This window comes from Dryobates pubescens, chromosome 31, assembly GCF_014839835.1.
Source record: "Dryobates pubescens isolate bDryPub1 chromosome 31, bDryPub1.pri, whole genome shotgun sequence".
Classification (NCBI taxonomy): domain Eukaryota; kingdom Metazoa; phylum Chordata; class Aves; order Piciformes; family Picidae; genus Dryobates; species Dryobates pubescens.
In genome coordinates, this window is record NC_071642.1 from 8,158,823 (window position 1) to 8,180,454 (window position 21,632).

A 21,632-nucleotide genomic window follows, 5' to 3' on the forward strand; every position below is an offset into this window, starting at 1 on the left:
GCACCTGGGTGGGCATCTGGAGGAGGGGGCAGCTGCTGAGGGGCAGGGGTCAGGCTGGCACCTCCCCAGCCTGGGCACCTCAGCTTTGATGATGCCAAGTTTCGGTGCCAAGGCAGTGCCAGCTGCTTTCCCCCCTGCCCCCTCACTCCCTGCTGCCTGAGGGCACCACGGTGCCCACATCCCCGGTGCCAGGCTGGGGGGAGGGAAGCTGAGTTTCCCACGCCTGGCACAGCCCCCCCCCAGCACCCTAGGGATGGCACAACTGCCCTGGGTGCCACCTTTTACACCCCCTCACCCCTAAACCAGGTTGGCTGGGGGGGGGCTGCTGATGGAGGTGGGCACCTGGGTGGGCATCACCTTGAGGAGGTGGTGGGAGGGGAAGGGGGCAGGGGGCAGGCTGGCACCTCCCCAGCCTGGGCACCTCAGATTTGATGACACCAGAAGTTTCGGTGCCAAGGCAGTGCCAGGTGCCAGCTGCTTTCCCCCCTGCCCCCTCACTCCCTGCTGCCCACATCCCTGGTGCCAGGCTGGAGGGGTGCAGGAGCCACGTTCCCTATGCCTGGCACAGCCCACCTAGCACCCTAGGGTGGCACAACTGCCCTGGGTGCCCTCTCTCCATTCCCCCTCCTCACCCCCTCCCCCAACCCGGGCTGGCTGGGGGGGTGGCTGCTGAAGGAGGTGGGCACCTGGGTGGGCATCTGGGGGAGGTGGTGGGAGGGGCGGCTGCCGGAGGGGGCGGGGGGCAGGCTGGCACCTCCCCGGCCCGGCCTGGCACCTCCCCGGCCCGGGCTGTCCCCTCCCCGGCCCGGCCTGGCAGTGCCAATCGATCAGGGTTAATGATCTCAAGGCCTTTACAGCCCAGCCCAGGTCTGATTGGCTTCGGTGCCATCAGGCCAGGCAGACCCTGCCCACCCTGGGCACCCCCCCCGTGGGCACCAGGGGCTTATAGGGGCAGGCTGGAGGCGGTGGCAACCCTTTTGCTCTGCCCAGCGCCATGCCAGGCTCCCTGCTGCTGGCCGGCGCCGTGCTTGGCACCCTCCTGGTGCTGGTAGGTGACTGAGGGTTGGCATTAGGGGGGGGGGGGGGAGGTGCCAGGGGGTGGGGTGCTGGTGGCAAAGCTGTGCTGGTGCCCATAAGGGGGGTAGCACAGCTCAGGGTGGCACGGACGTGGTGCCCATTAGGTGGCATTTGGGTGGAGGGCTGGGGGTGGCAGAGCTGAGGTTGTGCCCAGGGCGGTGCTGGGTGAGTGAGGGTTGAAGGGGCTGAGGGGGGCAGAGCTGGTGCCATGCCTGGTGTGGTGCCCACTGGATGCCATTGGGAGGGGCTGAGGGGGGCAGACCTGGTGCCATGCCTGGTGTGGTGCCCACTGGATGCCATTGGGAGGGGCTGAGGGGGGCAGAGCTGGTGCCATGCCTGGTGTGGTGCCCACTGGATGCCATTGGGAGGGGCTGAGGGGGGCAGAGCTGGTGCCATGCCTGGTGTGGTGCCCGTCGGTTGCTGCTCGGAGGGGCTTGGGGTGGCAGAGCCAGGGGGACACCAGCGTGGTGCCCATCAGGGTGCCCTCTTTGGGAGGTGGGCATGGCAGAGCTGCATGGTGCCCGTCAGGGTGCTCTGAGGGTGCCATTGGGTGGGGCTGAAAGTGGCAGAGCCAGGGAGATGCCAGTGTGGTGCCCCTCATGGTACCCACTGGGTGCCGCTTGAAGGGGCTGGGAGTGGCAGACTCAGAGGAACACAGGCGTGGTGCCCATCCGGTGCCCATCCCAGTGCCCATCCCGGTGCCCATTGGGGCCACTTCTAGCGTCTGGGGGGACGGAGCTGAGGGGCATGGGCATGGTGCCCACTGAGTGGTGTTCAGAGGGGCTGGGGGGTGGCACAGATGGGATGATGCCAACGGGGTGCCTGCCGGGTGCCATAGGGCAGGGCTGGGCACAGCAGAGCTGACAGAGCTGTGCCTGTGGAGCAGTTTGGAGGGCTGGGGGTGGCACGGATGGGACGATGCCAATGCGGTGCCCGCTGGGTGCCATTGGGCAGGGCTGGGCACAGCAGAGCTGACAGAGCTGTGCCTGTGGAGCAGTTTGGAGGGCTGGGGGTGGCACGGATGGGACGATGCCAACGCGGTGCCCGCTGGGTGCCATTGGGCAGGGCTGGGCACAGCAGAGCTGACAGAGCTGTGCCTGTGGAGCAGTTTGGAGGGCTGGGGGTGGCACGGATGGGACGATGCCAACGCGGTGCCCGCCGGGCGCCGTTTGGAGGGGCCGGGCACAGCAGAGCCACCCCGGTGCCCATCGTGGTCGCCGCTGAGCGCCGTTTGGAGGCCCGGGGGTGGCACCTGCGGGCCGCCGGCGGCGCCACCCTGCTGCGCCCCTCAGCCCTGCCCGCTCTGGTGCCCGCAGGCCTCCTCCTCGCTGACGCCCATCCACCGGGCCGGGTACTGCGCCTTCTACGGCACCTGCGGGCGCAACCCCGAGCAGAACGGCTCCCTGGTGCCCTCCCAGGTGCCCTGCCTGGACAACAGCCCGGCGCGGGCAGCCCAGGGCCTGCTGCTGGCCAAGCTGGGCTCCGTCTGCCCCGACCTGCTGGGCGATGCCAACCGCACCACCTACGTCTGCTGCTCGCTGGCGCAGCTCAACTCCCTGCAGCTGAGCGTGGCGCTGTCGGGCACCGTCCTGGCACGCTGCCCCTCCTGCATCAAGAACTTCGCCAACCTCTACTGCCACAACACCTGCAGCCCGGACCAGAGCCTCTTCACCAACGTCACCCGCGTCGCCAACCGCACGGCGGGCGGCGGGCAGCTGGCGGTGCTGCAGTACCAGGCCTACTACGGGCAGGACTTCGCCGAGGACTCCTTCGCGTCGTGCCAGGGCGTGCGGCTGCCGGCCACGGGCGGCTACGCCATCGACGCCATGTGCGGGCGCTACGGTGCCCGCCTCTGCACCGCCCAGCGCTGGCTGGACTTCCAAGGGGACAAGAACAACGGCCTGGCACCGCTGCAGATCGACTTCCACCTGGTGCCCAACGGCACCCGGCCGCCGGACGGCATCGTGCCCCTGGCGCGCCGCGCCTGGCGCTGCCACGAGGCTCCCGGCGACGGGGAGCGGCCTTGCTCCTGCCAGGACTGTGCCCAGTCGTGCCCTCCGGTCCGTGCCCCCACCGAGGCGCCGCCGCCCTTCCGCCTGGGCGCCGCGGACGGGGCGCTGGTGCTCTGCGCCCTCCTCTTCGGCGTCCTGGCCGTCGCCTTCGTCTGCGCCCTGCTGTGGCGCCGCTGGGTGCCCGGGAAGCCTCCCGAGCCCCCCCTGGCACCGGCGGCCGGGCGGGAGGGCTGCTGCCGCTGCCCGGGCGGTGCCAGGCAGTACGGCTTCCTGGCCAGGGGGTTCCGCCGCTGGGGCACCCTGGTGGCCGGGCACCCCGTGCCGGTGCTGCTGGTGGCGGGGGCGGCCGTGGGGGGGCTGGCAGCCGGCTTGGCCACCCTGCGCCTCACCACCGACCCGGTGGAGCTGTGGTCGGCGCCTGGCAGCCGTGCCAGGCAGGAGAAGGCTTTCCACGACCGCCACTTCGGGCCCTTCTTCCGCACCAACCAGGTGATCCTGACGGCGCCCGGCGGGCACGGTGCCCGCTACGACTCCCTGCTGCTGGGCACCAAGAACTTCAGCGGGGTGCTGCGCGAGGAGGTGCTGGGGGCACTGCTGGACCTGCAGGAGAAGTTGGCACAGACCACGGCCTGGGCGCCCGGCGGCAAGCTGGTGGCGCTGAACGACGTCTGCTATGCCCCCCTCAACCCTGGCACCCCGGCCCTGGCCGACTGCTGCGTCAACAGCGTCACCCAGTACTTCCAGAACAACCGAACCCACCTGGGCATGGTGGCAGAGCAGACGGTTGGCACCGAGACTGGCACCGCCGACTGGCACGACCACCTCATGTACTGCGTCAAGTAGGTGCCCACGGCGGGGCTGGGGTAACACGGGGGGGGAGGGGGAATAGGGGGTGCCCGGTGGGGTGGGGGGTTTGGGGGGTGCCCAGCATGGTGCAGTGCCAAGGGAGTGCCCAGCGTGGAGTGGTGCCAATGGGGTGCTATCTATAGGGTGTCCAGCATGGAGGGGTGCCCATGGAGTGCCCAGCATGGTGTGGTGCTGTTTATGGGGTGCTGTTTATGGGGTGGTGCCAATGGGGTGCCCAGCATGGTGCAGTGCCCATAGGGTGCTATTTATGGGGTGCCCAGCATGGTGGGGTGCTCCTAGGGTACCCAGCATGGTGTGGTGCCCATGGGGTGCTCCTAGGGTACCCAGCATGGTGTGGTGCCCATGGGGTGCTCATTGGGTGCCCAGCATGGAGTGGTGCCTATGGGGTGCTGTTTACAGGGTTCTGGGCATGGTGGGGTGCCCATGGGGTACTATCTATGAGATGCCCAGGAATCTATGGGGTGCCCAGCATGGCATGGTGCCCACAAGGTCAAGGTGATGCTTGTAGGCTGCTGGGCTCTGGGGCTGGGGTGATGGTCATAGGGTGCTGGGCATGGCACGGTGCCCATTGGGTGATCTCTATGGGGTGCCCAGCATGGCACAGTGCCCATGAGGTGCAGTTTATAGGGTGCCCAGCATGGCACGGTGCCCATGGGGTGATAGGTTGCGGAGCTGGGGTGCTACCTCTGGCATACCCAGCACGGCATGGTGCCCACAAAGTGCTGGTTGGGGTGGTGCCCACAGGCTTCTGGGCATGAGAGGGTGTCCTGGAGGTGCTGGGCTGCAGGCTTAGGGTGATGCCCACAGGGTGCTAAGCATGGCACGGTGCCCATGGGGTGCTGAGGTGTGGGCATGGATGAGATCTGTGGGGTGCTGGGCATGGCACAGTGCCCATGGGGTGCTGAGCTCTGGGGTCAGGGTGAAGGCCATAGGGTGCTGGATGTGGCTGAGTGCCCATGGAGTGCCAGGTTGTGGGGTGCCCAGCATGGCACAGCACCTGTGGGGTCAGGATGATGCCTGTAGAGTGTTGTGTGTGGCACCAGTGCCCATGGGGCACCGGGCTGTGGGGCTGGGATAGTGCCCACAGGGTGCTGGGCACAACGTGGTGCCCATGGGGTAAGAAATCCTGGGGCTGGGCTGCTACCTCTGGGGCATCCAGCTTGGCACAGTGCCCATGGAGTGCTGAGCTGTGAGGCTGAGGTGATGCCCACAAGGTACCAGGCACTGAGGCTGTGGGGTTAGGCTGCTACCTGCATCCAGGGTGCCACCTCTGGGGCACCCAGCATGGTGTGGTGCCCATGGGGTGCTATTTATGGGGTGCCCAGTATGATGGGGTGTCCATGGAGTGCCCAGCATGGTGTGGTGCCAATGGGGTGCCCAGCATAGAATGCTGCCCATGAGGTGCTGTTTACATGGTGCTGGACATGGTGTGGTGCCCATGGGGTGCTGGGCATGGTGAGGTGCCCATGGGGTGCCCAGCATAGAGTGGTGCCCATGAGGCACTGTTTCCTGGGTGCTGGGCATGGCAGGGTGCCCACAGGGCTGCCAGCTCCGTGGCTTGGCATGACTCCCACGGTGCTGCAGCTGGGGGGGTCAGGGGTGGGCAGAGGTGCTGGGGTGGGCACAGCCCCAGCTGACCGGGCACCGTGTGCCCCCCAGCTCCCCGCTCTCCTTCAAGGACACCACAGCGCTGAAGCTGAGCTGCATGGCACAGTATGGGGCTCCTGTCTTCCCCTACATCGTCCTCGGCGGCTACCCCGGTGAGTGCCAGCCTGCCCGGGCACCGCGCGGGGGCTGGCACAGCAGGCGTGGTGCTGGTGCCCCTGCGGCCCCCGGGAGGGTTGGGCTCAGAGGACCTTTGGAGATCCCAAACAAGTCTGAGAGTCTCACCCTGGGTGGTGGCATCATGGCATGGGTGATGGCATCATGGCATGGGTGATGGCATCATGGCATGGGTGGTGACATCATGGCATGGGTGGTGGCATCATGGCATGGGTGGTGACATCATGGCATGGGTGATGGCATCATGGCATGGGTGGTGGCATCATGGCATGGGTGATGGCATCATGGCATGGGTGGTGACATCATGGCATGGGTGATGGCATCATGGCATGGGTGATGGCATCATGCCATGGGTGATGGCATCATGCCATGGGTGATGCAGTCGTGGCATGGGTGGTGACATCATGGCATGGGTGATGGCATCATGGCATGGGTGGTGGCATCATGGCATGGGTGGTGACATCATGGCATGGGTGGTGGCATTATGGCATGGGTGATGGCATCATGGCATGGGTGGTGGCATCATGGCATGGGTGATGGTGGTGCCCCTGCTGACCAAGGAAGGGTTGGGCTTGGATGACCTTTGGAGATCCCTTCCAACCCAAACAAGTCTGAGTCACACCATGGGTGATGGCATCATGCCATGGGTGATGCAGTCATGGCATGGGTGGTGGCATCATGCCATGGGTGATGCAGTCATGGCATGGGTGGTGGCATCATGCCATGGGTGATGCAGTCATGGCATGGGTGGTGGCATCATGCCATGGGTGATGTGGTCACCCCGTGGAGGCTGTGGTTACACCATGGATGGTGGCAGCACTCCATGGATGGTGTGGTCATGCCACGGCAGGTGCCATCCCCCACAGCATGTGGCATCCCCCACAGCGTGTGACATCACCCACAGCGGGTGCCATCCCCCACAGAGGGTGCCATTCCCCACAGAGGGTGGCATCACCCCACAGAGGGTGCCATCCCCCATGGTGGGTGCCATCCCCCACGGTGGGTGCCTTCCCCCACGGAGGGTGCCATCCCCCAAAGAGGGTGCCATCCCCCAGAGAGGGTGGCATCACCCCACAGAGGGTGCCATCCCCTACAGAGGGTGGTATCACCCCACGGAGGGTGCCATCCCCCAGAGAGGGTGCCATCCCCCACAGTGGGTGGCATCACCCCACAGTGGGTGGCATCACCCCACAGAGGGTGCCATCCCCTACAGAGGGTGGTATCACCCCACAGAGGGTGCCATCCCCCACAGAGGGTGCCATCCCCCACAGAGGGTGGCATCACCCCACGGAGGGTGCCATCCCCCACGGAGGGTGCCATCCCCCATGGTGGGTGCCATCCCCCACGGTGGGTGCCATCCCCCACGGAGGGTGCCATCCCCCACGGTGGGTGCCATCCCCCACGGAGGGTGCCATCCCCCACAGAGGGTGGCATCACCCCACAGCAGGTGCCATCCCCCACAGAGGGTGCCATCCCCTACAGAGGGTGGTATCACCCCACAGAGGGTGGCATCACCCCACAGAGGGTGGCATCACCCCACGGAGGGTGCCATCCCCCACGGCCGGTGTCCTGGTGGTCGCTGGGCCAGCCCCAGACCCCAGCCCGGGCTGGGGAGCAGCCCTGAGGGGAAGGACTCGGGGGGGGGAATCCCTCAGCTGCCGCTCCCCAGCGCTGTTCCCCAGCCCCTGCCCCACCGTCCCTGCCCTTCCCCAGCGCCGAGCCGGAGCCCCCCGGAGCTCTGCCCCCGCCAACCCCCGCGGCCGCCCGCGGTGTGCCCCCAGGCTCGGAGTACACCGAGACAGAGGCTCTGATCCTCACCTACTCCCTCAACAACTTCCCCCGCGACGACCCCCGGCACGAGTGGGTGCTGAGCTGGGAGGAAAGGTTCCTGCAGGTGGTGAAGGACTTCCAGAGCTCCCAGCCCAACCTCTCCATCGCCTACATGGCCGAGGTGAGGCAGGCGGCGCCGCGGGGCGGGGCCGGGCGGGGCCGGGCCGGGCGGGACCCCCTGGCGCCCCCCGGCTCCATCCCTGCCCTGCCCTGAGCTGCTCGGGAGGGAGGAGCCCTCAGCAAAGCAGGGCAGAGACACACGGGCTCGGGATTCTTCCTCCTCCTTTTCCTCCTCCTCCTCCTTTTCCTCCTCCTCCTCCTTTTCCTCCTCCTCCTCCTTTTCCTCCTCCTCCTTTTCCTCCTCCTCCTTTTCCTCCTCCTCCTCTTCTTTCTCCTTTTCCTTTCCTCCTCCTTTTCCTCTTCCTCCTCCTTTTCCTCTTCCTCCTCCTTTTCCTTTCCTCCTCCTTTCCCTTTCCTCCTCCTTTCCCTTTCCTCCTCCTTTCCCTTTCCTCCTCCTTTTCCTTTCCTCCTCCTTTTCCTTTCCTCCTCCTTTTCCTTTCCTCCTCCTTTTCCTTTCCTCCTCCTTTTCCTTTCCTCCTCCTTTCCCTTTCCTCCTCCTTCTCCTTTCCCCCTCCTTTCCCTTTCCCCCTCCTTTCCCTTTCCCCCTCCTTTCCCTTTCCCCCTCCTTTTCCTCTTCCTCCTCCTTTCCCTTTCCTCCTCCTTCTCCTTTCCCCCTCCTTTCCCTTTCCCCCTCCTTTCCCTTTCCTCCTCCTTTTCCTTTCCTCCTCCTTTCCCTTTCCCCCTCCTTTCCCTTTCCCCCTCCTTTCCCTTTCCCCCTCCTTTCCCTTTCCCCCTCCTTTCCCTTTCCCCCTCTTTTTCCTTTCCTCCTCCTTTTCCTTTCCTCCCCCTCCCCCTCCCCCTCCCCCTCTTCCTCCCCCTCCCCTCCCCCCCCTCCCCCCCGCCGTGCAGCGCTCGCTGGAGGATGAGATCAACCGGACCACGGCTCAGGACATCCCAATCTTCACCATCAGCTACCTCGTGGTCTTCCTCTACATCTCGCTGGCGCTGGGCGAGTACACCACCTGGCGCCGCCTCCTGGTAGGTGCCCGAGGGGCGATGCCAACCGGTGCCCACCCCCCCCGATTCGGCTGGACCCCCCTCACCCCCCTCCCCCCCCGGCAGGTGGACTCCAAGGTGACGCTGGCACTGGGGGGCATCGCGGTGGTGGTGGGCGCCGTCTTCGCCGCCATGGGCTTCCTGGCCTTCCTGGGGCTGCCTTCCTCCCTCATCATCCTCGAGGTGGTGCCCTTCCTCGTCCTGGCAGTGGGCGCTGACAACATCTTCATCCTCGTGCAGGAGTACCAGGTGGGTGGGCGGGCACGGGGTGGGCACCTGTGGGCTGGAGGGGTTGCCGTGGGGCTGGTGGGCACAGCTTCGGGGGTCCCTTTACGGGGCAGGTGGGCACTGGCACAGCTTTGGGGTCCCCTCAGGTGGGTACCAGTGGGGCAGGTGGGCACTGGCACAGCTTTGGGTCCCCTCAGGTGGGTACCAGTAGGGCAGGTGGGCACTGGGACAGCTTTGGGGTCCCCTCAGGTGGGTACCAGTGGGGCAGGTGGGCACTGGCACAGATTTGGGGTCCCCTCAGGTGGGCACCAGTGGGGCAGATGATCACTGGGACAGCTTTGGGGTCCCCTCAGGTGGGTACCAGTGGGGCAGGTGGGCACTGGCACAGATTTGGGGTCCCCTCAGGTGGGTACCAGTGGGGCAGGTGGGCACTGGCACAGATTTGGGGTCCCCTCAGGTGGGTACCAGTGGGGCAGATGATCACTGGGACAGCTTTGGGGTCCCCTCAGGTGGGTACCAGTGGGGCAGGTGGGCACTGGGATGTCTTTGGGGACCCCTCAGGTGGACGCCAGTGGGGTAGGTGGGCACCCTCGGGTGGGGGCATCCCCAGAGGGCACAGTGGCATGGGGCACCCAGAGGGCACCCACAGGGCACAGGGGTCCCTGCTGTACCCACGGCAGCATCCCTGGGCTGGGTGGGGGGTGCCCGGTTGGGGTGCCCGGGGGGGGTGCCCGCCAGCACGGGCGCCCCCTGCTGACCACCCCTGGCAGCAGCAGTCGCAGCGGGCACCGGGCGAGACGCGGGAGCAGCACATCGGCAGGGTCCTGGCACAGGTGGCACCAAGCATGCTGCTGTGCAGCCTCTCCGAGGTCATCTGCTTCCTCCTGGGTGAGCAGGGCACGGGGGGCACGGCAGGGAGAGTGGCACAGGGCCATGGGGCCATGGGAGGGAGGCTGGGCACAGAGTGGGCACAGGGGGCATGGAGGGGGATGGTTAACACAGGAACATGGGGGTCACACGGGGGGCATAAGCATGGGGGGCACAGATTTGGCACAGGGGGCATGGGGGGAAACGACACAGGCTGGGCACAGGAAGGTGGAGGGCACAGTGTGGGCACAGGAGGCACGGGTGGCAAAAGGGGCACAGGCGACACGGGTGTCAAGGGGGCACAGAGGGCACAGGTGGCAAAGGGGCACGGGGGGCGTGGGTGGCAAGGGGGCACAGGGGCACGGCTGGCAAAGGGGCACAGGGGACATGGGTGGCAAGGGGGCACAGAGGGCACAGAGGGCACAGGTGGCAAAGGGGCATGGGGGCATATGTGGCAAAGGGGGCACAGAGGGCACAGGGGCATGGGTGGCAAGGGGGCACAGAGGGCACAGGGGCACGGGTGGCAAGGGGGCACAGAGGGCACAGGGGCACGGGTGGCAAGGGGGCACAGGAGGAAGGGCACAGGCAGCAGGGAGGGGCTGGCTGCGGGGCACTGCCGGGTGCCCGGTGGCACCGGGTGGGCAGGGGCTCTGGGGCGGGGGTGTGTGTGGGGGGTGGGGGTGCCCTCTGACGGGGGGTGCCCTCTGACGGGGGGTGCCCGCAGGTGCCCTCTCCTCCATGCCAGCCGTCCGCACCTTCGCCCTGACGGCCGCCGCCGCCATCGCCTTCGACTTCCTGCTGCAGGTCTCCAGCTTCGTCGCCCTGCTGGCACTCGATGCCCGCCGCCAGGAGGTGTGCCACCCCCGCCTGGCACCGCGGCCCGCCCCTGCCCGCCAGGGTGGGCGTTAGGGGCGGGCACCGGGGGTGCCCCTGGGCACGAGGGGGCCTAGGGGAGGCACAAAGTGGGTGTGGGGGTGCCCGGGGTGGGGGTCGGTGTTTGGCGCTGGCACTGAGGTGCCCGTGGGCTGTAAGGTCCTCAGGGTGGGCAGGAGGTACCCAGAGTGGGCACAGGGTGGGCATGAGATGCACAGGGTGGGTATGGAGTGCCCGTGGGTACCTGTGTGGGTGTAGGGTGCCAAGGGGCAGGAGGGTGCCCAGAGTGGGTGCAGGAGTGGGCACAGGGTGCCTGCAGGGTGCCAAGGTCCTTAGGGTCCCCTGGATGGGCACGAGGTATCCCTATGCCCAGGGGTATTTGGGGCTGGCATGGGGTGCCCATGGAGACTAAGGCCCTCAGGCTGGGCACAGAGTGGGCATGGGTTGCCTGCAGGGTGCCAGGGCCCTCAGGGTCCCCTGGATGGGCATGAGGGGTTGGCACGGGATGCCCATGGCCACCGGGATGCCCGGGGGGAGGGTGGGGGGCACCTCTCAGTGGGGGGGGGATCGATGCCAGGCCCTGTGCCAAGCTGCTGCTGCCCGCAGGCCGGGCGCTTCGACATGTGCTGCTGCTGTGGCAGGGGCAGGGAGGATGCCAGGGGCCAGGGGGCATGGCTGCTGCGCCCCCTCCTGCAGCGCTTCTACACCCCCCTGCTGCTGCACCGCCTGGCACGGCCCCTGGTGGTGAGCGGGCACGGCGGGCACGGCGCCGGGGGGCGCCTGGGGGGGCATGGGTGGCACAGGGGGGCAGAGGGAGTGGGGGCTGGGGGGTAGGAGAGGGACCTCGGGGGGTGTGGGTGGCATGGGGGGGGGGTGGCATGAGGGGCAAAGGGGCATAGGACTGGGGGTACAGGGGGGCATGGGGGGCAGGGAGGGCATAGGGGGCACAGAGGGCATGGGGCTGGGGGGTATAGGGGGGCATGGGTGGCATGGGGGGCACAGGGGTGCTGGGGCCATGGGGGGTGGGGGAGGGTTGGGGGTCAGAGGGGGTTGTGGGGTGGAGAAGGGTCCTGGGGAGGTGCCTGGGGTGGCCCTGGGGGGTGCTGGGAGGGGGAGGGGGCAAGGGGGGAGGGGATCTGGGGAGGGACTGGGGCCTGGGGGGGGTCTGAGGAGGGCTGGGGGGCTCCGGGGGGGTTGGGGGGAAATGGGGGTCCTGGGGGGAAATGGGAGGGGGCCTGGGGGGGGCTGAGAGGTGTTCGGGGGGAGGGGACATGAGGGGCTTGAAGGAGTCCAGGGGGTGGGGCCAGGGGGTGGGGTCGGGGGGGGTCCACAGCCCCGAGGGGGGCAGGAGGGTTGGGGGTGTCCTGGGGGGACTCTGGGGGGGCAATGGGGAGGGCTGGGCGGTGGGGGGGAGGGGACCTGAGGGGCTTGAAGGGCTGCAGGGAGGGGCCGGGGGGGGGGTCTGCAGCCCTGCAGGGGGGCTCGGGGTGGGGGCAGGGAGGTGTCGGGAGGGGGTCTGGGGGGGTCCCTCACGAGGTGTCCCCCCCCAGGTGTTGGTCTTCCTCTTCCTCACCTGCGCTGGCATCTACCTGACCCTGAAGGTGTCGGTGGGGCTGGACCAGGAGCTCTCCATGCCCACGGTGCGCTGGGCACGGGGGTGGGGGGCACAGGGGTAGCTGGGGGGGGGCTGGAGCCTGTAGGGATGCCACCGGGATCCCGTGGGTGCCACCAGGACCCCATGGGCACCACCATGACCCCGTGGGTGCCACCAGGACCCCATGGGCACCACCAGGACCCCATGGGCACCACCAGGACCCCATGGGCACCACCATGACCCCGTGGGTACTATCAGCACCCTATTGGTGCCACCTTGACCCCATGTGTGCTATCAACACCCTATGGGTGCCACCATGACCCCATGGGTGCCACCATGACCCCATGGGTACTATCAACACCCGATGGGTGCCACCATGACCCCGTGGGTGCCACCATGACCCTATGGGTGCCACCATGACCCCATGTGTGCTATCAACACCCTATGGGTGCCACCATGACCCCATGGGTGCCACCATGACCCCATGGGTGCTATCAACACCCGATGGGCGCCACCATGACCCCGTGGGTGCCAGGGGTGGGCGCTGACGGGCTCTGGTGCCCTCCCCCCCGCAGGACTCCTACCTGCTGCAGTACTTCGCTGCCCTCAACCAGTACCTGGCCGTGGGGGTGCCAACCTACTTCGTCACCACCGGCGGCTACAACTTCTCCTCCCCGGAGGGCACCAATGCCATCTGCTCCAGCTCGGGCTGTGACCTCAACTCCCTCACCCACACCATCCAGCACGCCACGAGCTTCCCCAACCTGTGAGTGTGCCCCCGGGGGGCCGGCAGCCGGGCACTGTGTCCCGGGGAGCCGGCAGCCGGGCACGGTGCCCCCGGGGGGCCGGCAGCCGGGCATGATGCCCGCGGGGGGCCGGCAGCCGGGCACGGTGCCCCCGGGGGGCCGGCAGCCGGGCACGGTGCCCCCGGGGGGCCGGCAGCTGGGCATGATGCCCGCGGGGGGCCGGCAGCCGGGCGCGGTGCCCCCGGGGGGCCGGCAGCCGGGCATGATGCCCCCGGGGGGCCGGCAGCCGGGCACCCCGCGCCGAGCCGGCGCCGCAGCCTCCGTGCCAGCCTCGCCCGCGCCCCCCAGGTCCTACCTTGCCATCCCTGCCACCTCCTGGCTGGATGACTTCCTGGACTGGCTGCACCCCATCGGGCGCTGCTGTCGCTTCCACACCAGCGGCAACCTCAGCGGCACCTTCTGCCCCTCCACCGAAAGTGAGTGCCGCGGCGGGCACGGCGCCGCGGGCCGGGGGGCAGGGTGCCCACACAGGGCGCCCTGGGCAGGAGTCGTGTGTGGGTGCCCAGCTCAGGGTGCCCTGGGCAGGAGTCGTGTGTGGGTGCCCACACAGGGCGCCCTGGGCAGGAGTCGTGTGTGGGTGCCCAGCTCAGGGTGCCCTGGGCAGGAGTCGTGTGTGGGTGCCCAGCTCAGGGTGCCCTGGGCAGGAGTCGTGTGTGGGTGCCCAGCACAGGGTGCCCAGCTCAGGGTGCCCTGGGCAGGAGTCGTGTGTGGGTGCCCAGCACAGGGTGCCCAGCACAGGGCGCCCTGGGCAGGAGTCGTGTGTGGGTGCCCAGCACAGGGTGCCCTTGGCAGGAGTCATGTGTGGGTGCCCAGCACAGGGTGCCCTTGGTAGGAAACAGATGTGGGTGCTCAGCTCAGGGTGCCCAGCTGGGGGTGCCCTTGGTAGGAGTCATGTGTGGGTGCCCAGCTCAGGGTGCCCTTGGTAGGAGTCAGATGTGGGTGCCCAGCTCAGGGTGCCCTTGGTAGGAGTCAGATGTGGGTGCCCAGCTCAGGGTGCCCTTGGTAGGAGTCATGTGTGGGTGCCCAGCTCAGGGTGCCCTTGGTAGGAGTCAGATGTGGGTGCCCAGCTCAGGGTGCCCTTGGTAGGAGTCAGATGTGGGTGCCCAGCTCAGGGTACCCACCCAGGGTGCCCAGGGCGGCCACTGGGTGTTTATTGGGTGCCCATTGGCATCCCATTGAGTGTCCATTAAGTGCCCATGGTGATGCCCACCCATGGCTCCCACTGGGATCTCACTGAAGGCCATTGGGTGCTGTCACATCCCCATGGGGTGCCCTCTGGGTATTTGCCATGGTGCCCACTGCTTGCCCATTGGATGCCCACTGTGATGCCCACTGAAGCCCATTGGGTGCCTACTGGGTGCCTATGGGGGTGCCAACTGGGGTGCCAGGGGATCCACTGGCCGCCTGCCATGGTATCCATTGGGTGCCCGTTGTGGTGTCCCTTGGGGCTCTGCGGGGTGCCCGCGGGGTGCCCGTGGGGTGCTGAGGGTGCCCATGCCCACAGATTCCCTCAGCTGCCTGGGGGGCGCCTGCCTGAAGGTGGCACGGCGCCCCACCGTGGCGGAGTTCCAGCGCTTCCTGCCCTGGTTCCTGCACGACAGACCCACCCTGGAGTGTGCCAAGGGGTAGGTGCCACTCACGGGGGGCACCCAGGGCGGGCACCAGGGCCGGGAAAGCACCAGGGGCGGGCACCGCATGGACGTGGGCACACACGGCCGGACAGCAGTGTAGGCACCCACAGTGTGCCCTCCCCATGGCACAGGGTTCCCTCTCCCCCTGGCACTTGATGCCCCCTCACCCTTTCCCTTCCTCCCCCTCTGTACCCACACTTTGGGTGCCCCTTTGGCATGGCACTCAGTGCCCCCTCACCCATTGCCCTCCTGCCCTCAGTGCCCACACTTTGGGTGCCCCTCCCCCTGGCACTCGGTGCCCCTCACCCATTGCCCTCCTGCCCTCAGTGCCCACACTTTGGGTGCCCCTCCCCCTGGCACTCGGTGCCCCTCACCCATTGCCCTCCTGCCCTCAGTGCCCACACTTTGGGTGCCCCTCCCCCTGGCACTCGGTGCCCCTCACCCATTGCCCTCCTGCCCTCAGTGCCCACACTTTGGGTGCCCCTCCCCCTGGCACTCGGTGCCCCTCCCCCTTTGCCCTCCTGCCCTCAGTGCCCACACTTTGGGTGCCCCTCCCCCTGGCACTCGGTGCCCCTCACCCTTTGCCCTCCTGCCCGCAGGGGTCTGGGTGCCTACGACACCTCTGTGAGCATGGATGCCAACGGCACCATCCTGGGTGAGTGCGGGGGGGGTGGCTGAGGGCTTGGCACGGGGGCTGGCACCCCGAGGTGCCAGGCTGACCTTCGCCCACCCGCAGCCACCCGGTTCATGGCCTACCAGCGCCCGCTGCGCACCTCCCAGGAGTACACAGCTGCCCTCAGGGCTGCCAGGGCCCTGGCAGAGGAGATCACCACCACCCTGCGCCAGGTGCCCGGCACCCCCCCGGACTTCCGCGTCTTCCCCTACACGTAGGTGCCAGCTGCGGGCACCTCGCCGCCGGCCGCGGCCACGGAGGGGCCTGGGGAGGGTGCCCGGGGCTGGGGGTGTCCTAGGCAGGAGTCAGGAGTGGGTACCCTGCTTAGGGGCTGCTGTGGGTGCCCAGCCCGGGGTGCCCTTGGTGAGAGTCAGAAGTGGGTGCCCAGGTCAGGGTGCCCAGCTCAGGGTACCCAGCCCAGGGTGCCCTTGGTGAGAGTCAGAAGTGGGTGCCCAGCTCAGGGTGCCCAGCTCAGGGTGCCCAGCTCAGGGTACCCAGCCCGGGGTGCCCTTGGCAGGAGTCAGATGTGGGTGCCCAGCTCAGGGTGCCCTTGGTGAGAGTCAGAAGTGGGTGCCCAGCTCAGGGTGCCCAGCTCAGGGTACCCAACTCAGGGTACCCAGCCCAGGGTGCCCTTGGTGAGAGTCAGAAGTGGGTGCCCAGCTCAGGGTGCCCAGCCCGGGGTGCCCTTGGCAGGAGTCAGATGTGGGTGCCCAGCTCAGGGTGCCCTTGGTGAGAGTCAGAAGTGGGTGCCCAGGTCAGGGTGCCCAGCTGGGGGTGCCCATGTCAAGTCAGGGTGCCCAGGTCAGGGTGCCCAGCTGGGGGTGCCCATGTCAGGTCAGGGTACCCAGGTCAGGGTGCCCAGCTGGGGGTGCCCATGTCAGGTCAGGGTACCCAGGTCAGGGTGCCCAGCTGGGGGTGCCCATGTCAGGTCAGGGTGCCCAGCTCAGGGTGCCCAGCTGGGGGTGCCCATGTCAGGTCAGGGTGCCCAGGTCAGGGTGCCCAGCTGGGGGTGCCCGTGTCAGGTCAGGGTGCTGTGGGTGCCCCAGTGCCTGCTCAGGGGTCAGCAGTGGGTGCCCCTTGGGGCACACCGTGGGTGCCCAGTTAGCAGTGCCCGGCCCAGGGCGTGCCCCCAGCGGCGGAGGGGTGAGCCCGGGGTGCCCGCTCAGGGCCGCCAGGTGCCCACCCCCCGGTGCCAGCAGGGCTGTGCCCCCCCGGCAGGGTGACCTACGTCTACTACGAGCAGTACCTGACGGTGGTGGCAGAGGGCCTGGTGATGCTGGCACTCTGCCTGGTGCCCACCTTCCTAGTCTCCTTCCTGCTGCTGGGCATGGACCTGCGTGCCAGCTGTGCCACCCTGCTGACCATCGCCATGATCCTGGTGGACACCGTGGGGGCCATGACCCTCTGGGGCATCCCCTACAACGCCGTGGCGCTCATCAACCTGGTGGCGGTGCGGGCACGCCGCCTGGCACTGCCCGCCGCGGGGCGGCACCGGGCACCTGGGGCACACGGGGCGGCACTGGGATGGGGGGTGGCACTGGGCACATGGGGCACACGGGGTGGCACTGGGATGTGGGGTGGCACTGGGCACATGGGGCACACGGGGTGGCACTGGGATGTGGGGTGGCACTGGGCACATGGGGCACAAGAGGTGGCTTGGGGGCATAGAGTGGCATCAGGCACATGAGGCACACGGGGTGGCTGGGGGGCATAGGGTGTCACTGGGCATGTGGGGCACACGGGGTGGCACTGGGCACATGGGGCACATGGGGTGGCACGGGAGCATTGGGGACACATGGGGCACACGGGGTGGCACTGGGCATGTGGGGCACATAGGGTGGCTTGGAGGCATAGGGTGGCACTGGGCATGTAGGGCACATAGGGTGGCACCAGGCACATGGGGCACATGGGGCGGCTTGGGGGCATAGGGTGGCACCAGGCACCTGGGGCACACGGGGCGGCATTGGGACGTGGGGTGGCACTAGGCACATGGGGCACACAGGGTGGCACGGGGATGTGGGGTGGCACTGGGCCGTGGGGCACACAGGGTGGCATGGGGATGTGGGGTGGCACTGGGCCGTGGGGCACACAGGGTGGCACGGGGATGTGGGGTGGCACTGGGCCATGGGGCACACAGGGTGGCACGGGGATGTGGGGTGGCACTGGGCCGTGGGGCACACAGGGTGGCATGGGGATGTGGGGTGGCACTAGGCACATGGGGCACACAGGGTGGCACGGGGATGTGGGGTGGCACTGGGCCGTGGGGCACCACATGGAGTAGCTTTGAGGGCACCGGAGGTGGCAGAAGGCCCTGGCACACGGTGGGTGGCACAGGGATGGGGGGCAAGGGATGGGCACCTCTTGGCTTTGCTTGTGCATGGGGTGCCCGTGAGCTGTGCCCAGCCCTGGGCACCACTCCTGGCAGCCTGGGTGACAGCCCTGCCCTGCAGGCCGTGGGCATCTCGGTGGAGTTCGTGTCCCACATCACCTGCGCCTTCACCCGCAGTGCCCAGCCCGGCCGCCTGGCACGGGCCGCTGAGGCCACCACCAACATGGGCAGCAAGGTGGCACTGAGCCCGGGGGCAGGATGGCTGGCATGGGGGGGGGCTGGGCATGAGGGAGCTCATGGTTGGCATTGGGGAGAGCTGAGCATGGAGGGGTGCTGATGGTTGGCATGGGGAGGGCTGATGGTTGGCATGGGGAGGGCTGATGGCTGGCATGGGGAGGGCTGATAGTTCGCATAGGGAGGGCTGATGGCTGGCATGGGGCAGGGCTGGGCATGGGGGGTGCTGATGGCTGGCATGGGGCTTGCTGGTGGCTGGCATGGGGCAGGGCTGGGAATGGGGGCTGCTAATGGCTGGCATGGGGCAGGGCTGGGCATGGGGGGTGCTGATGGCTGGCATGGGGCAGGGCTGGGCATGGGGGCTGCTAATGGCTGGCATGGGGCAGGGCTGGGCATGGGGGGTGCTGATGGCTGGCATGGGGCAGGGCTGGGCATGGGGGGTGCTGATGGCTGGCATGGGGCAGGGCTGGGCATGGGGGGTGCTGATGGCTGGCATGGGGCAGGGCTGGGCATGGGGGGTGCTGGTGGTTGGCATGGGGCAGGGCTGGGCTGCCACAGCCATCGCTGCCCCTCTCCCCTGGCACAGGTGGTGGCAGGGGTGGCCATGACCAACCTGCCTGGCATCGTGGTGCTGGCATTCGCCAAGGCTCAGCTGATTCAGATCTTCTTCTTCCGCCTCAACCTCATCATCACCCTGGTGGGGCTGGCACATGGCCTCATCTTCCTCCCTGTCCTCCTCAGCTACATCGGTGAGAGCCTGCTGGGGGCACTGCCCTGGGCCCTTCCCCCTTCCCTTCCCTTCCCTTCCCTTCCCTTCCCTTCCCTTCCCTTCCCTTCCCTTCCCTTCCCTTCCCTTCCCTTCCCTTCCCTTCCCTTCCCTTCCCTTCCCTTCCCTTCCCTTCCCTTCCCTTCCCTTCCCTTCCCTTCCCTTCCCTTCCCTTCCCTTCCCTTCCCTCCCCTTCCCTTCCCTCCCCTTCCCTCCCCTTCCCTCCCCCCCCCTCCCCTGGCAGTCCTGCCCCAGCCTGGCACTGCCCACCTTGTGCCCGCAGGCTCTGGCCCGCGGGAGGCAGCGCAGGAGGCAGCCAAGGGGCAGCAGGGAGCAGGGCTGGGCCTCGGCAATTCCTGCTTCGAGGAGGACGACAGCGACAGGGACAGGGACAAGGGCCGGGGGGCAGGGCAGGGCTGAGCCCTGCGGGCCCCTCCCTGGCCCCTCCCTGGCCCCACCCTGGCCCCTCCCTCCTGGCACTTTTTCTACTGCTGCTGTATTTAAAATGTTTTTTGTCACACTGGGCACAGCTGAAACCGGGAAGGGCTCTGGGGACAGGGGACAGGGGGGCATGGGGGGCATGGGGGACATGGGGGACATGGGGGACAGGGGGACAGGGGGACATGGGGACATGGGGTACATGGGGGACATGGGGGACAGGGGGACATGGGGGCATGGGGGACAGGGGGACATGGGGGGCATGGGGGACATGGGGGACATGGGGGGCATGGGGGACATGGGGGACAGGGGGGACAGGGGGGACAGGGGGACAGGGGGACATGGGGGACAGGGGGACATGGGGGACATGTGGGGTGCAGTTGGGTGATGGGGACAAGGACACTTGGGGCACACAGGGACATGTGGGGCACGATGGCACTGTGGGCACAAGCCAGCAGGCAGCCTGGGCATGGGGACCCTGTGGGCACAGAGACACTGGTGGCACAGGAGCACATGGGGCCAGGGGCACATGGGGCACTTGGGCATGGTGAGGGTGGTGCCACGTGGGGCACGTGAACAGCGTGGGGAGAGGGAAGAGGGACAGGGGTGGCACTGGGGGGACAGGGAAGGGGACACTGGGGGGACAGGAGTGACTCATGGGCATGGAACACACAAGGATGGTGGCATGTGGGGCATGAGGGCACCACAGGGCTGGGGCTCTGTGGGCACCATGGGCATCATGGGGACAGGGAGGTGTGGGGCACATGGGGACTGCTGTGGGGCACATGTGGGGCACACGTGGGGCGCACATGGGGCCTGCTGTGGGGCACACATGGGGCACACATGGGGCACACATGGGGCACACATGGGGCACGAGGGCACTGTGGGGACATTTGGGGCTCTGAAACATTGCAGGGACAGAGCCCCACAGGCACCACGAGGGTGGCACCACTCTGGGCACAGGGGCACTGCAGGACCTGCCAGTGCCATGGTGACCTCCAAGACCCACAGCTGGGGGGGCAGGGGGGGCACAGCCACTGCTCCATTTCCCACCAACCCCTCCCCTTGGTGGCCCTGTGGGCACTGCAGGGACAACCTGGTGCCGGCCGTGGGGGCATCTCTCCGGGCAGCCTGGGCAGGGGGCTCAGCGCCCTGCCAGCAGAGGACCTCTCCCTGCTCTCCACCTCCCACTTGGAGAAGCTTTTGGCCACCCCAGGCCTGCCCCAGCTGTGGCCCCAACCAGCCACAGAGAGGACCTGACCCTGGGGTCGGTGCCCACCCAAGGCTGGGCACAAGGAGCCCTTCTCCTGGGCAGGAATAACTCTGGTGGCCTGGTGCCCACCGCCCCCAGTGCCATGTGGGCTGCAGGGAGGAGAAAGTCCAAGTCTGAGCCCAAACTGGCAGGGGCTGGCCAGAGGTGCCCACCTCTGCTTGCCACCATGGCAGCTGCGAGCCCAGGAGCTGGCACCTGGCAAGGTTTGAGCCATGCCCAGGGAGACTCCGGTGCCCAGCACTCTTCCAAAGCCATCCTAAGGGGCTGGGGGCTCTGAGTGCTCTTCCAGGGGGCACTGGCACAGCCTAGGCAGTGTGGTGACCAACCCTGGGCCACCCCAAGCCAGGGGCTGGGCCCTGGGACCCTCCCACCCCCGCTGGGGGCATGGAGCTGCAGCACCTTCCTGCCCGTGCAGGATGAGGCCACGCTGCTGGTGGTGCCTGGGGGGTCACCAACGCTGAGCAGTGCCACCAGGATGCCCCCTGCAGGGCACCTTGCAGGGCACCTAGGCCAGGGGACCTCGGCCAGGGGACACCTTGCAGAGCATCTTGGCCATGGGGCACCTTGCAGGGCACCTTGCAGGGCACCTAGGCCTGGGGACACCATGTAGGGGACCTTGGCCAGGGGCATCTTGCAGGGTACCTTGGCCAGGGGGCATCTTGCAGAGCACCTTGGCCAGGGGGCAGCTTGCAGGGCACCTTGGCCAGGAGACACCTTGCAGAGCACCTTGGCCAGGGGGCATCTTGCAGGGCACCTTGGCCAGGGGGCAGCTTGCAGGGCACCTTGGCCAGGGGACAGCTTGCAGGGTACCTTGGCCAGGGGGCACCTTGCAGAGCACCTTGGCCAGGGGGCAGCTTGCAGGGCACCTTGGCCAGGGGGCATCTTGCAGGGCACCTTGGCCAGGGGGCACCTTGCAGAGCACCTTGGCCAGGGGGCAGCTTGCAGGGCACCTTGGCCAGGGGGCATCTTGCAGGGCACCTTGGCCAGGGGGCACCTTGCAGAGCACCTTGGCCAGGGGGCAGCTTGCAGGGCACCTTGGCCAGGGGGCAGCTTGCAGGGGCCCAAGGAAGGTGGAAATGTAGAAGACGAAGCCCAGCAAAGGGATTTTGCTCTGCCTGCGGCTGCCAGGAGCCCGCGGGAGGTGCTGGGTGGCAGCCGCCGGGGGTGGGCAGTGACATCACTGGGGGGCAGCTGTGACCTCTCCCGGGGCAGCGGCGGCGCCCGGCTCGGTCCTGC

At 68.0% G+C, this 21,632-nt stretch overlaps 2 protein-coding genes across 2 annotated transcripts in view; one reads left to right on the forward strand and one right to left on the reverse strand.

Moving 5' to 3' along the window:
* The first annotated feature begins 994 nt into the window (after window positions 1–994).
* Window positions 995–19,511, forward strand: NPC1L1 (NPC1 like intracellular cholesterol transporter 1). Its single transcript, XM_054174908.1, has 20 exons — window positions 995–1,048; window positions 2,394–3,928; window positions 5,616–5,716; window positions 7,520–7,689; window positions 8,538–8,666; window positions 8,751–8,933; window positions 9,683–9,800; window positions 10,504–10,631; window positions 11,259–11,396; window positions 12,203–12,292; window positions 12,822–13,012; window positions 13,341–13,468; window positions 14,557–14,677; window positions 15,283–15,338; window positions 15,420–15,570; window positions 16,575–16,806; window positions 17,807–17,920; window positions 18,506–18,668; window positions 18,969–19,082; window positions 19,216–19,511. Exons 1-20 carry the CDS (start codon window positions 995–997, stop codon window positions 19,509–19,511), a joined length of 4,212 nt encoding a protein of 1,403 aa, XP_054030883.1.
* Window positions 19,512–19,860: 349 nt separating this feature from the next.
* Window positions 19,861–21,632, reverse strand: part of C31H2orf42 (chromosome 31 C2orf42 homolog) — a 12,508-nt gene continuing 10,736 nt past the window's right edge. The window contains exon 10 of the mRNA XM_054174909.1: window positions 19,861–19,942. Within this exon, the coding sequence (XP_054030884.1) occupies window positions 19,861–19,942 (82 nt within the window). The remainder of the gene's footprint in view (window positions 19,943–21,632) is intronic.

Coding starts and splice junctions, on each gene's coding strand:
- NPC1L1 (XM_054174908.1), top strand. CDS start 995: ATGCCAGGCTCCCTGCTGCTGGCCGGCGCCGTGCTTGGCACCCTCCTG. Junction 14,678..15,282: donor ACCCTGGAGTGTGCCAAGGG/GTAGGTGCCACT, acceptor TCCTGCCCGCAG/GGGTCTGGGTGCCTACGACA. Junction 15,571..16,574: donor TTCCGCGTCTTCCCCTACAC/GTAGGTGCCAGC, acceptor CCCCCCCGGCAG/GGTGACCTACGTCTACTACG.